Source organism: Trachypithecus francoisi, unplaced genomic scaffold (assembly GCF_009764315.1).
Source record: "Trachypithecus francoisi isolate TF-2019V2 unplaced genomic scaffold, Tfra_2.0 Contig01579, whole genome shotgun sequence".
Lineage (NCBI taxonomy): Eukaryota > Metazoa > Chordata > Mammalia > Primates > Cercopithecidae > Trachypithecus > Trachypithecus francoisi.
The window spans coordinates 28,677,417-28,689,594 of record NW_022681442.1 but is presented as its reverse complement, the minus strand read 5'-3'; the positions used below and the strand labels follow the sequence as shown (position 1 = coordinate 28,689,594).

General features: G+C 46.1%; 1 protein-coding gene across 2 annotated transcripts in view; it reads left to right on the top strand.

Annotated features, from left to right (window-relative positions):
• Window positions 1-696: 696 nt before the first annotated feature.
• CNNM2 (cyclin and CBS domain divalent metal cation transport mediator 2) overlaps window positions 697-12,178 on the top strand; it is a 171,002-nt gene continuing 159,520 nt past the window's right edge. The window contains exon 1 of one of the 2 annotated variants that reach the window (XM_033184101.1): window positions 697-2,553. In XM_033184101.1, the coding sequence (XP_033039992.1) occupies window positions 933-2,553 (1,621 nt within the window). In that variant the 5' untranslated portion in view covers window positions 697-932. The remainder of the gene's footprint in view (window positions 2,554-12,178) is intronic. The other variant, XM_033184112.1, reaches the window with a different exon arrangement.

Genomic DNA, 12,178 nt, shown 5'->3' with positions numbered 1-12,178 from the left:
TTTGGGGTATGCCGCGGACCTGGAAAGCGTTGCAGGGCGCTCGTGCGGCCCGCAGGTGGCGCCATGTGATCGCGAGCCGCAGACAGCGCGTACCCTAGGAGTCTTGAGGCGCGAGGACTGCTGGTCTGCAGCTGTGCCGGGGCCACCGACGCCGCTTACCCCAGCGGAGCGCCGCGCACGTAGAGTTGGGGACAGCGGCCGGTGCCCCGGCTTTTTAGGCTGTGTGCATCCCAAGCCGCCTCTAGTTGTCTTCTCGGGCCTCCGGGGCAGGAGGGCGCTGCGGCTTTCTGCCTACGAACTGACAACTGCAGAGCCAGCAAGCCAGTGCATCGGAAACCTGCCGCCTTGCGCCGCAGGGCTTTATCCAAACCCGACCGGTCCAGGCTCCCGGATCTATTACAGGGTCCCCCGGGGAGCGCGGGCCCCGGGGACGGCTCCTTCCCATTGGCAGCAGGACGGAGGCCACGCCCCTTTCCTACAACTCTCATCTTTGACTGGCTCTCGAGTCCCAGCTGGCCACGCCCCCTCCCCTCGCACATACACAAGAGTCACGCGCCTTTCAGTTGGAAACTTGGCGTGCAGAGGGGGACGGTGGCTCTCATCGCCCCACCCATTTACCTTGCCATTGGTTCGCGGAACGGCACACGGTCACGCCCCCATTCCAGCCCCCTGGCTGGGAGGGCGGGCGCCCGCTTGTGATTGGCCGGTGGGCCTGCCTCTCGCGGGAGCAGCCGGTGCTCCTCTCCCTCCCTCTGTCCCCTCCCGCGAGCCTCGGGGTTCCTCAGCTGGCCGAGGTCGAGTCAGTGTCAGTCAGGGAGGCGAACTGCTGAGCACTGGCCGCGGACGCTCAGTTGCAGTCTCGCCCAGGGGCAGGTACCTGCGCTCGCGCCGCCGGGTGGAAAGGATGAAGCCGCAGCTGGAGCAGCCACCCTATGATTGGCTGTGGCGCTTGTGAACCCAAAGTAAAGATGGCGGGCGGGCAGGCAGCCGCCGCACTGCCCACTTGGAAGATGGCGGCGCGCCGCAGCCTCAGCGCCCGCGGCCGGGGGGTCCTGCAGGCGGCTGCGGTGCGGCTGCTGCCGCTGCTCCTGCTGAGCTGCTGCTGCGGCGCGGGCGGCTGCGCAGCGGTGGGCGAGAACGAGGAGACGGTGATCATCGGGCTGCGGCTGGAGGACACGAACGATGTGTCGTTCATGGAAGGGGGGGCGCTGCGGGTGAGCGAACGGACCCGGGTCAAACTGCGGGTGTACGGGCAGAACATCAACAACGAGACGTGGTCCCGCATCGCCTTCACCGAACACGAGCGGCGGCGCCACAGCCCGGGGGAGCGCGGGCTGGGGGGCCCCGCGCCGCCGGAGCCGGACAGCGGCCCCCAGCGCTGCGGCATCCGCACCTCAGACATCATCATCTTGCCCCACATCATTCTCAACCGCCGCACCTCGGGCATCATCGAGATCGAGATCAAACCGCTACGCAAGATGGAGAAGAGCAAGTCCTATTACCTGTGCACGTCGCTCTCCACGCCTGCCCTGGGTGCCGGCGGCTCGGGATCTGCGGGTGGCGCCGTCGGGGGCAAGGGCGGCTCTGGGGTGGCCGGGCTCCCGCCGCCCCCGTGGGCCGAGACCACCTGGATTTACCACGACGGCGAGGACACCAAGATGATCGTAGGCGAAGAGAAGAAGTTCCTGCTGCCCTTCTGGCTGCAGGTGATCTTCATTTCGCTGCTGCTGTGCCTGTCGGGCATGTTCAGTGGCCTCAACCTGGGGCTCATGGCCCTGGACCCGATGGAGCTGCGCATCGTGCAGAACTGCGGCACCGAGAAGGAGAAGAATTACGCCAAGCGCATCGAGCCGGTGCGCAGGCAGGGCAACTACCTGCTGTGCTCACTGCTGCTGGGCAACGTGCTGGTCAACACCACGCTCACCATCCTGCTCGACGACATCGCCGGCTCTGGCCTCGTGGCCGTGGTGGTCTCCACCATCGGCATCGTTATCTTCGGGGAGATTGTGCCCCAGGCCATCTGCTCCCGCCACGGCCTGGCTGTGGGGGCCAACACCATCTTCCTCACCAAGTTTTTCATGATGATGACCTTCCCCGCTTCCTACCCGGTCAGCAAGCTGCTGGACTGCGTCCTAGGCCAGGAGATAGGCACCGTCTATAACCGGGAAAAACTGCTGGAGATGCTCCGGGTCACCGACCCCTACAACGACCTCGTTAAGGAGGAACTGAACATCATCCAAGGGGCGCTGGAGCTCCGCACCAAGACGGTGGAGGACGTGATGACCCCACTCCGAGACTGCTTCATGATCACTGGCGAAGCCATCCTGGACTTCAACACCATGTCTGAGATCATGGAGAGCGGCTACACCCGCATTCCAGTGTTTGAGGGGGAGCGCTCCAATATCGTGGACCTGCTGTTTGTCAAAGACTTGGCCTTCGTGGATCCAGATGACTGTACTCCCCTGAAAACCATCACCAAATTTTATAACCACCCCTTGCACTTTGTTTTCAATGACACCAAGTTGGACGCTATGCTGGAAGAATTTAAGAAAGGTGGGAAATTTTGGTCTCTTTCATTGGCTTGCTCTTTCTCTCTTCATCCTCTTCCCTACTTGAGCCCTCTACGCTCAGACCAACCCCCTCAAGGCGAGTTGACCGGGATTTCTCCTTCTCTCTCTTAATTGCAAAGTTGAAAGGGTGGCGTGGATTTGGGGATGGATTGAACTAGTAAGTGCTACTAGATTATTTTAAAGCACAAGACTGCCGTCACTTACTTTTTACCATTATCAAAAAGTAGGCTGTGTAATTTCTGTGCATGATACTTTTTTTTTTTTTTTTTTGGTTCCGTGTGTGGGGCCTCTGTGCTTGAGGGGTCTGCCGCCTTCATTGTCTGGGTTCTCAGTGGTTAGGTGAAGGTAGGGGCTGGCTGATGCCATGCCATTTGGTTGACTTTAATCACAGCATTTGGAAAACATGTAAATAGCTTTTGTAAACCCAGTGCAGTCATTTTCCTTCTCCTTACATCCACACTGGCCTTTCAAAGATCGAAGTACATTTTCTATAGCTTCTGTTCCTGCTTGCCTGGCAACTTACGGGGAAGATTGAGGTCTGCCTTTGAGGGTAAGGGTTGGGGTAAACTAAGTATCGCCAAAAAAATCACCCATTTTGGATGTGACTTCTCTTAGCTAGAAAAGTGTTGTTGTTGTTGTTGTTTTAAATTAAAATTATTAATATGTAACTTGGAAAGACTAGCAGTTAGCCAGCCTTTTGTGAAGGGGCTGTGTGTCCCGTAGCCTTCTTCACTATTTGTTTACGTTTATCTGACAACAGTTACAGTTGCCCAAACCAAGTGTGATTTTGGCAGAAAGCTTGAACCTTTAACAGTGGGATGAATCCCTCTATTGGGGCTTATTTATTTCTTGACTCTTTCAGTTTAAAGTGTTCTTTTTTTCCACCTTGGTCATCCGATACATTAAATTGAAGTATGTCTCCGTCAACTCTCACTGTTCCAAGGTGAGAAATTATACAGCATATCATTTCTTGCATTGTGTTATTTGTTCGTTTGACCATATAATGAACAGGTAAATAGCAACTCGTACTATTATTATTGAAGTTCTGAATGTTTCCAGTGAAATGTTTCCACTATTTCAAATAGTGTTATTTGAAAACCAAGGGATGCTGAGTTTTTGAATTATTATGATGCTAGTGCATGTGCGGGTATTGAAATGTGTATGTAATCTTTCGTGACCTGATAGTCCTCAAAACCAAGTTTTCCTTCTTCAAATAGAATTTTGATCACTGGTAGTAGTCTCTCCTCTGAGAGAGGAGAAGGTGATATGTACCTAGTGACAGCTCACTGGATATGATGATCTGAACATACTCAAAGAGCATATGGTTGTCCTAATTCCATTTTTCTGGTTGAATGATGTCCTCTTCAGAACAGGATCTCATTGTAGTAATTTTTTTTTTTTTGAGACGGAGTCTCCTTCTGTCGCCCAGGCTGGAATGCGGTGGCACGATCTCCACTGACTGCAAGCTCCGCCTCCTGGGTTCACGCCATTCTCCTGCCTCAGCCTCCCGAGTAGCTGAGACTACAGGCGCCTGCCACCATGCCTGGCTAATTTTTTATATTTTTAGTAGAGACGGGGTTTCACCATGTTACCCAGGATGGTCTCGATCTCCTGACCTTGTGATCCGCCTGCCTCGGTCTCCCAAAGTGCTGTGATTACAGGCGTGAGCCACCGCGCCTGGCCACATTGCAGTAATTTTTATATAAAGGAATAGAGCAGAATGTGTTTTGAAGATTGGTAAATTTGTATTTAAAAGCAGGAGGTTCTTCTGGCTTCTTAAATAGTAAAAAGAAAATGTCCAGTATCTCTAGGTGACACAGCTTCTTTTGGGGGTGTCATTCTTTCACGACTAAGTTGTTAATTAGAGCATCTAACTTCTTTCATTTTGCAGTAATATCTGTAATACAGAAAGATATGTTGGAATGTTTGGAAATGCCCCTAAAAGTCTTTCTATTGCTAAATTTCCCAATATTGATACAGGTGAGCTATTGCATGAGTTTTTTATTACTTAGAATTTTGCATGTTTACTCATGAATTGATGACACTAGTTTGTACTTCTTGCGGAAGTCTTTTCTTCACTTCTGTTATCTTTTTACCTTGAGAATTTCGTTTTTCACGTCACAGCTCCTTAATCCTGCCCCTACTCAAAATTTCAAAATTTGTATTATTTTGAAATTTGTGCTTGATTGACCTTGAACAATTTTTCTTGATGGATTTATTTTCATGAGGAGCTCTTTTTCCTTCAGAATTACCACAGTATTTTTTTGAAATGTATTCTTTAAATGTTGGAATTACTAATATTTCCCCATGAATTCTAGAAAAATAATAATATACAAGATTTTCTTTTTTTCTTTAACCAGAATGATGTATTTGGTTAAGAAGATAGTCCAAGTTAAAGGCATACATTCAAGCTAGTGGCACATTCGGAAGAGCAGGCAAAGATAGTTGGTTGCAAATGGGAAATTTAAGCCATGATCTTAAAAGGACAGAATAGATATTTGTTACTTAAACTATGGGAATAATTGATTTTTTTCACCTTCCCTTTCTTGGATTTTTTTTTTTAAATTAGTTTGGTTACTTTAACCTTACTGTCAGTTATATTGGTTCTTCTTTTATGTCTGAGTTAAAACATTTTACCTGATTCTCGTGTCTTCATTTTCTTTTTTTTTTTTTTTTTTTTTTTTTTTTTTTTGAGACGGAGTGTCGCTCTGTCGCCCAGGCTGAGTGCAGTGGCCAGATCTCAGCTCACTGCAAGCTCCGCCTCCCGGGTTCCCGCCATTCTCCTGCCTCAGCCTCCGCAGTAGCTGGGACTACAGGCGCCCGCCACCGCGCCCGGCTAGTTTTTTGTATTTTTTTAGTAGAGACGGGGTTTCACCGTATTAGCCAGGATGGTTTCGATCTCCTGACCTCGTGATCCGCCCGTCTCGGCCTCCCAAAGTGCTGGGATTACAGGCTTGAGCCACCGCGCCCGGCCTCGTGTCTTCATTTTCTAAATCAATTATGACATAATGTTAACAATCAACCTTCTATTGTTTTTCTCTACTGAATAATGGTGTGTTGAATGGTTTGAAGACTTTTTCTTCCTCTACCTCTCTCCTAAATTCCTCATTTACAAACAAATAAACAAAAAAACAAAACACCCCCCACAATACCAACTGTACCTCCCCAAACCAGTTAGATCATAAATCCAGATCTCATTGAAAATTATCCTTTTGACCAGGCATGGTGGCTCATGCCTGTAATCCCAGCACTTTAGGAGGCCAAGGTGGGCAGATGACTTGAGCCCAAGAGTTCGAGACTAGCCTGGTCAACCTGGTGAAACCCCGTCCTTACAAAAAATACAAAAATTAGCAGGGCGTGGTGGTGTGTACCTGTGGTCCCAGCTCCTTGGGAGGCCTGAGGTGGGAGGATTCCTTGAGCCTGTGAGGATCCCTTGAGCCTGGGAGGCGGAGATTGCAATGAGCTGAGATGGTGCACTTCAACCTTGGGGACAAAGACCCTGTCTCAAAGAAAAAAAAAGAAAAAAGAAAAAAGAAACAAAATTGTCCTTCCTAATTAAGAAGTTCTATATTGAAGACTTTCCTGTATATAGTTGTACAGAATTAGTCTGAGTTATTCTTTATTAGGGAGGAGGAAACAGAATGTTCTGTAATGTGGGAAGAAAAGCCACATTTATATTAGTATATGTGAATGTCTTCTTTCTTCTTCCTTTTTTTTTTCCCCCAAGAGACAAGGTCTCACTATGTTGCCCAGGCTGGATTCGAACTGTGATTGTCTTTTTTTCTCTGGCTACCAGGAAACTCTTGGTTTTATTTGAGATAGTAATTGTGCTAATTTTACAGTTTGCTCATGATGATGGTGATGATTACTACTTACCTGTGTATTCTGTGCCAGTTATAGAGGCTAGGGCTTTATATGAATCACCTTGTTTAAATCTCACAATGGCTGAATGAAGTATTATCTCCATTTTACAAATGAGGAAATTGACTCGGGTGAAATGATTTGTTCAAGGTTGCACAGTAATTTGTGCCTTGGGGTTTTAACTTAGGTCTTTGTGACACCAGAACCTGCTCTCTTAACCTCTCTGTTATGCTGCTCTCCTTGATCCTGGTTTGACATTTCTGTTTTACTGAGTGTGAGGTTTAGTCTTTTGTCTCAACACTGCCTCAGAGCCTGTTGGGCAATAGAAAAAAAAATGTGTTTAAACATATATATGACTTTAAACCCAGTGCTTCTGTGGTGTTGTGCATAACAACTGGTGTCCCCTTTTTTGCCATTAAAACAAATCAGTTTTTTGGCCTGTGTGATCCTAAGTCTAAAGAATTGTGTTGACAGCATTTGCATATCAAGCATCAAGATTCATTTTGGAAATGTTGTGTGCTAACATTGTGCTATACTAATGTGCTTCTTCCATGGGCTGCTCTACAGCTGTTTTTCCCATGGCTAAATTATGTAATATGTTTCACTGTTGGTTTCTTATCTGTTTCTGTTGCAAGGGTCACATAGTAATTGGTCAAACTCAGTTTTGTGTTTTAATCTTGGTTTTTATTTACATTTTTGAATCTATCTGTATAACTGGTTGCTAATGAGCATCCATTACATAACTCTGCTTTCTGTATTCCATGCAAGGAGCCTTTCTCTTTTTTTGTGTATGTTAGTTTTATAGTTACTTACAAATCTAAATAAGAGAATAAATTCAGTAAATACCACTAGAGGATTATGAGAATTTTAGAAAAACTAGAGCAATGTAGTATAGGGGAAGGAAAAGCAAAATGAAGGCTGCCACCTTTGTGTGTGAAAAGCATGTTAGAGGCTCTCCATTCGTCTGACAAAACCGTCCTCACAAAAGATTGGGCCACCCAGTTGTCTATGCTGAGGTGCATTTGAAGAATTCGTAACCGGTTACTGTTTCCTTATTTTTCTCTTAGCTTTATAACAGTTGCATTCCAGTATTACACAGAGCATGCTATTTACAGCTGCTAGGGACTTAGCCAGCCTCTTTTCTAGCTTTTTCTTAGGAGCAGGTGGGATTACCAGATAATGTTCTTCAAGAAAAGAATGTACTGTATAGTTTTCACCTAAGATATTAGGTAATTTCTTTCTATAACTCAGCAAGTCTCTCCATATTAATATACTGAGAGCTTAATATTAAATACATTTTTGGCCGGGCGCGGTGGCTCAAGCCTGTAATCCCAGCACTTTGGGAGGCCGAGACGGGCGGATCACGAGGTCAGGAGATCGAGACCATCCTGGCTAACATGGTGAAACCCCGTCTCTACTAAAAAATACAAAAAACTAGCCGGGCGACATGGCGGGCGCCTGTAGTCCCAGCTGCTTGGGAGGCTGAGGCAGGAGAATGGCGTAAACCCAGGAGGCGGAGCTTGCAGTGAGCTGAGACCCGGCCACTGCACTCCAGCCTGGGCGGCAGAGCGAGACTCCGTCTCAAAAAAATAAATAAATAAATAAATAAATAAATACATTTTTTTCTCACCAAATTAAGTGTTGTATTTGCCTTGAATCTAGGAAGATTTTTTTTTTTAAATTTATTTTATAAGTATTTGTTAGGGTCTTGCTATGTTGCCCAGGCTGGTCTTGAACTCCTGGCCTCAAGCAATCCTCCCATCTCAGCCTTCCAGAGTGCTGGGATTACAGGTGCATGCCACCATGCCTGGCCAGAAGATGTTTTTAATTAGTGTTTAAAGGTATGAATGGTGTCACAGGGAGTGGATATATTTGTTTTCGTGATCTTGTACGTTTATTTTTGTGCAGTAACATACATTAAATGAATGTAATTTTGTGTGTTTTTAGAACATCATTATGAAATAGCCAGATAGTACAGAATTAGAGCTGGAAGGCAGGCAACTTGAGGATTATCTAGTCCAGTGTTTGTCAGATTTACCTGATGATAAGATTTACTTGGGGCTGGGTGCGGTAGCTCACGCCTGTAATCCAGGCACTTTGGGAGGCCGAGGCAGGCAGATCACCTGAGGTTGGGAGTTTGAGACCAGCTTGACCAACATGGAGAGACCCTGTCTCTACTAAAAATGCAAAATTAACTGGGCATGGTGGTGCATGCCTGTAATCCCAGCTACTCGGGAGGCTGAGGCTGGAGAATTGCTTGAACCCGGGAGGCAGAGGCTGCGGTGAACTGAGATCGCACCATTGCACTCCAGCCTGGGCAACAAGAGCGAAACTCTGTCTCAAAAGAAAAAAAAAAAAAATGATTTACTTGGGTCACTTAATAAGAGTAAGGTCTTAGGCTTCACCCAGAGACCTCCTGAATTGGGAAAGGGCTTTTGGAATCCATGTCATTTACAGTTTCCCTGGTGTACTTCTTTTTTTTTTTTTTTTTTTTTTGAGGCGGAGTCTCGCTCTGTCGCCCGGACTGGAGTGCAGTGGCCAGATCTCAGCTCACTGCAAGCTCCGCCTCCCGGGTTTACGCCATTCTCCTGCCTCAGCCTCCCGAGTAGCTGGGACTACAGGCGCCCGCCACCTCGCCCGGCTAGTTTTTGTATTTTTAGTAGAGACGGGGTTTCACCGTGTTAGCCAGGATGGTCTCGATCTCCTGACCTCGTGATCCGCCCGTCTCGGCCTCCCAAAGTGCTGGGATTACAGGCTTGAGCCACCGCGCCCGGCCTCCCTGGTGTACTTCTTATGGTTAGGTGGGTTTAGGAGAAACTGGTTAGTCAGCCCCTTGATTAAGGAAGGAAAACCCTGGGAAAGAGAAAAGACAAAGTAAATGACCTCTTTAGGGCCACCTACCTAGCTAGTAGCATCAACTGAACTAGAACCCTTATCCCTGACTTCTAGATTAGAGTTCTTCCTGCTTCAGCAGGCTGGTCTTCTGGTCCCAAGTTATTCAGAGATGAAGGTAGCAGCAACATTGAAAAAGCAAATAGTCAGTGTTACTATTGGTTTTTATTTGTCTTGTGATTTTCCTGTCAATATTTTAGATACCCTGGGTTCAAGCAATTTTTGACAAGCATTTTATTATATAGAAAATAAGTCCAAGTGTTTGAGTTCATTTTTATTTAATTTTATGTTTCATTTTTATCTTAGTTTAAGTTTTTTACTTTGTTGTAGTTAGACTAGGAGGGTGTTTTAGGAAATGAGTGTTGATATCTAGATTATTTGAAGCTTTAGGGAATTAAATAGAAGATATTTTATTTGATCTAGCTTATTTTGGATATCCCTTAATGATTTATTTTCTCATTGATTGTTTCTTCTTTGGGAGTAATGATGATTGGATTCGGTTAGGACTGTGGGGGTGAAGCTTCCTCGACTTTTCATTTCTGTTCACAGTACATACAGATCTGTAAAATTTCCATGGAAATGTTCATCAAAGCATTTGAAGCCCATGTCGTATGCGTGCATCTGTGTACCCTCTGTGCCACACCCCTCCCAAGTTTTCACAAATAATATAAGTGAAATTCTCACAGAGAATCACGCTGATTTGTAGAAGTTATTGCATTACTAGGATCACCAAAGTCTGAGCATAGACATTTAGGTGAGGAGAGACCATAGTTAAATACCAGCTCTGACTAAGTAGGAGCTAGATGAAGTAGGAAAGGACCTTGTCTGCGTTTTCTCTTGGCTTTTATGGGCATTATACATTGTCTTTCCCCAAGCATTCTTAACTGTTGTGAGGGGCTGGTTAATTTTAATTATTGGCAAATCTAAACACAATTTAAAATATCATCAACCAGGAAAACCCACAAAACAGACTGAACTGTTCTGTGGGTTTTCCTGCTTTTACTTATTTATTTATTTTCGAAATAGGGTCTTGCCCTGTCACCCAGGCTGGAATGCAGTGGTGCTGGCATAGCTCACTGCAGCCTCGACCTCCCAGGTTCGAGTGGTCCTCCCATCTCAGCCTCTAGAGTACCTGGGACCACAGGCGCATGCCACCACACCCAGCTAATTTTTGTATTTTTTTTTTTTTTGAGATTGTGTCTCGCACTGTTGCCCAGGTTGGAGTGCAGTGGCACGATCTCGGCTCACTGCAAGCTCCACCTCCTGGGTTCACACCATTCTCCTGCCTCCGCCTCCCGAGTAGCTGGGACTACAGGCACCTGCTGCCACGCCTGGCTAATTTTCTTTGTATTTTTAGTAGAGACAAGGTCATGCCATGTTGCCCGGGCTGATCTTAAACTTCTGGGCTCAAGTGATCTGCCTGCCTCGGCCTCCTGAAGTGCTGGGATTACAAGCGTGAGATACCATGCCTGGCCCCTGCTTTTATTTTAAATATAAAATTTTATGTTTACAAGTGTGAGCCGCCACACCCAGCCTTACATAAACTTTTAAGAGCAAACCTGTGGAGTGTAATTAGATGCATAGTTACTTAAAAAGTGGTATATATTTTTCAAATGAGCCCTTTTCTCTAAATATATATATATGTATCTGTATGTTATTGATAGTAAACTTCCAATTCATTAAGATTTGCTTGACATATACAGAGTACTATTAAACTCAAACACGTGGAAGTGGATCACTAGGATTGAATACAGTTTTTTAAAGTATTGTCTTTTCATCTTTTTTTTTTTCCTCAGAACACACAAACAAGAAACCCCAAATCATACCAACACTGAAAAGAAGAGACAGTAAGAAGCATTATTTCTTTCAACATCACAGACATTGGCAACTCCAGGATATCTATATAGAGGGATAAAAAGGGGTGACAGTTGGCTGGGCGTGGTGGCTCATGCGTGTAATCCCGGCACTTTGGGAGGCCCAGGCAGGCGAATCACTTGAGGTCAGGAGTTCGACACCAGCCTGGTCACCATGGCGAAACCCTGTCTCTACTAAAAATACAGAAAAATTAGCTGTGCGTGGTGGTGTGTGCTTGAATTCCCAGCTACTTGGGAGACTGAGGCAGGAGAATCACTTGAACTTGGGTGGCAGAGGTTGCAGTGAGCTGAGATTGCGTCACTGCACTCCAGTCTGGACAACAGAGTGAGACTCTGTCTCAAAAAAAAAAAAAAAAAGGAGGGGGCAGTGGCAGGCTTTGGAAGGAGGAACTAGATGTTTGTAGTCTGACTTAGGTGTTGATGGATAATGGGGATGCCAAACCCTCTCCCGGTGTTACATTGGTGCTATGACTGAACATAAACACTGCTATAATGACGGTGAGATCTTCATGTCATCATATTTAACCCTCCTTTGCTGTCATTCTGAGGTAGGAGTGCTTCTTTTTGAATTCTCATGCTGTGGGGAGGATAGCATCTGTTAATGCAGGGGTTAAGAACAATGGGCTCTTCCTGGATCTGTTTTGGACAAGTAACTTACTCTCTTTAAGCCTAAGTTTTTTTCGTAGTAAAATGGGGATATTTTCTAACTCATATGGTACTTAGTAAGAATTATTGTGCTAATAAATATGTAAATGTTTCTAACAGTACCTGGCACTTTGTGCTTAACCAGTATTTTTATTATAACAATTATTTCTGTAGGCTCTTGGTTGTTACCTTAGTCTGTTTGTGCTAGGTAACTTAAAAATAATAGAAATTGGCCACGTGTTGTGGCTCATGCTTATAATCACTGCACTTTGGGAGGCCAAGGCGGGTGGACCACCTGAGGTCAGATCACTAGCCTGGCCAACATGATGAAACCCC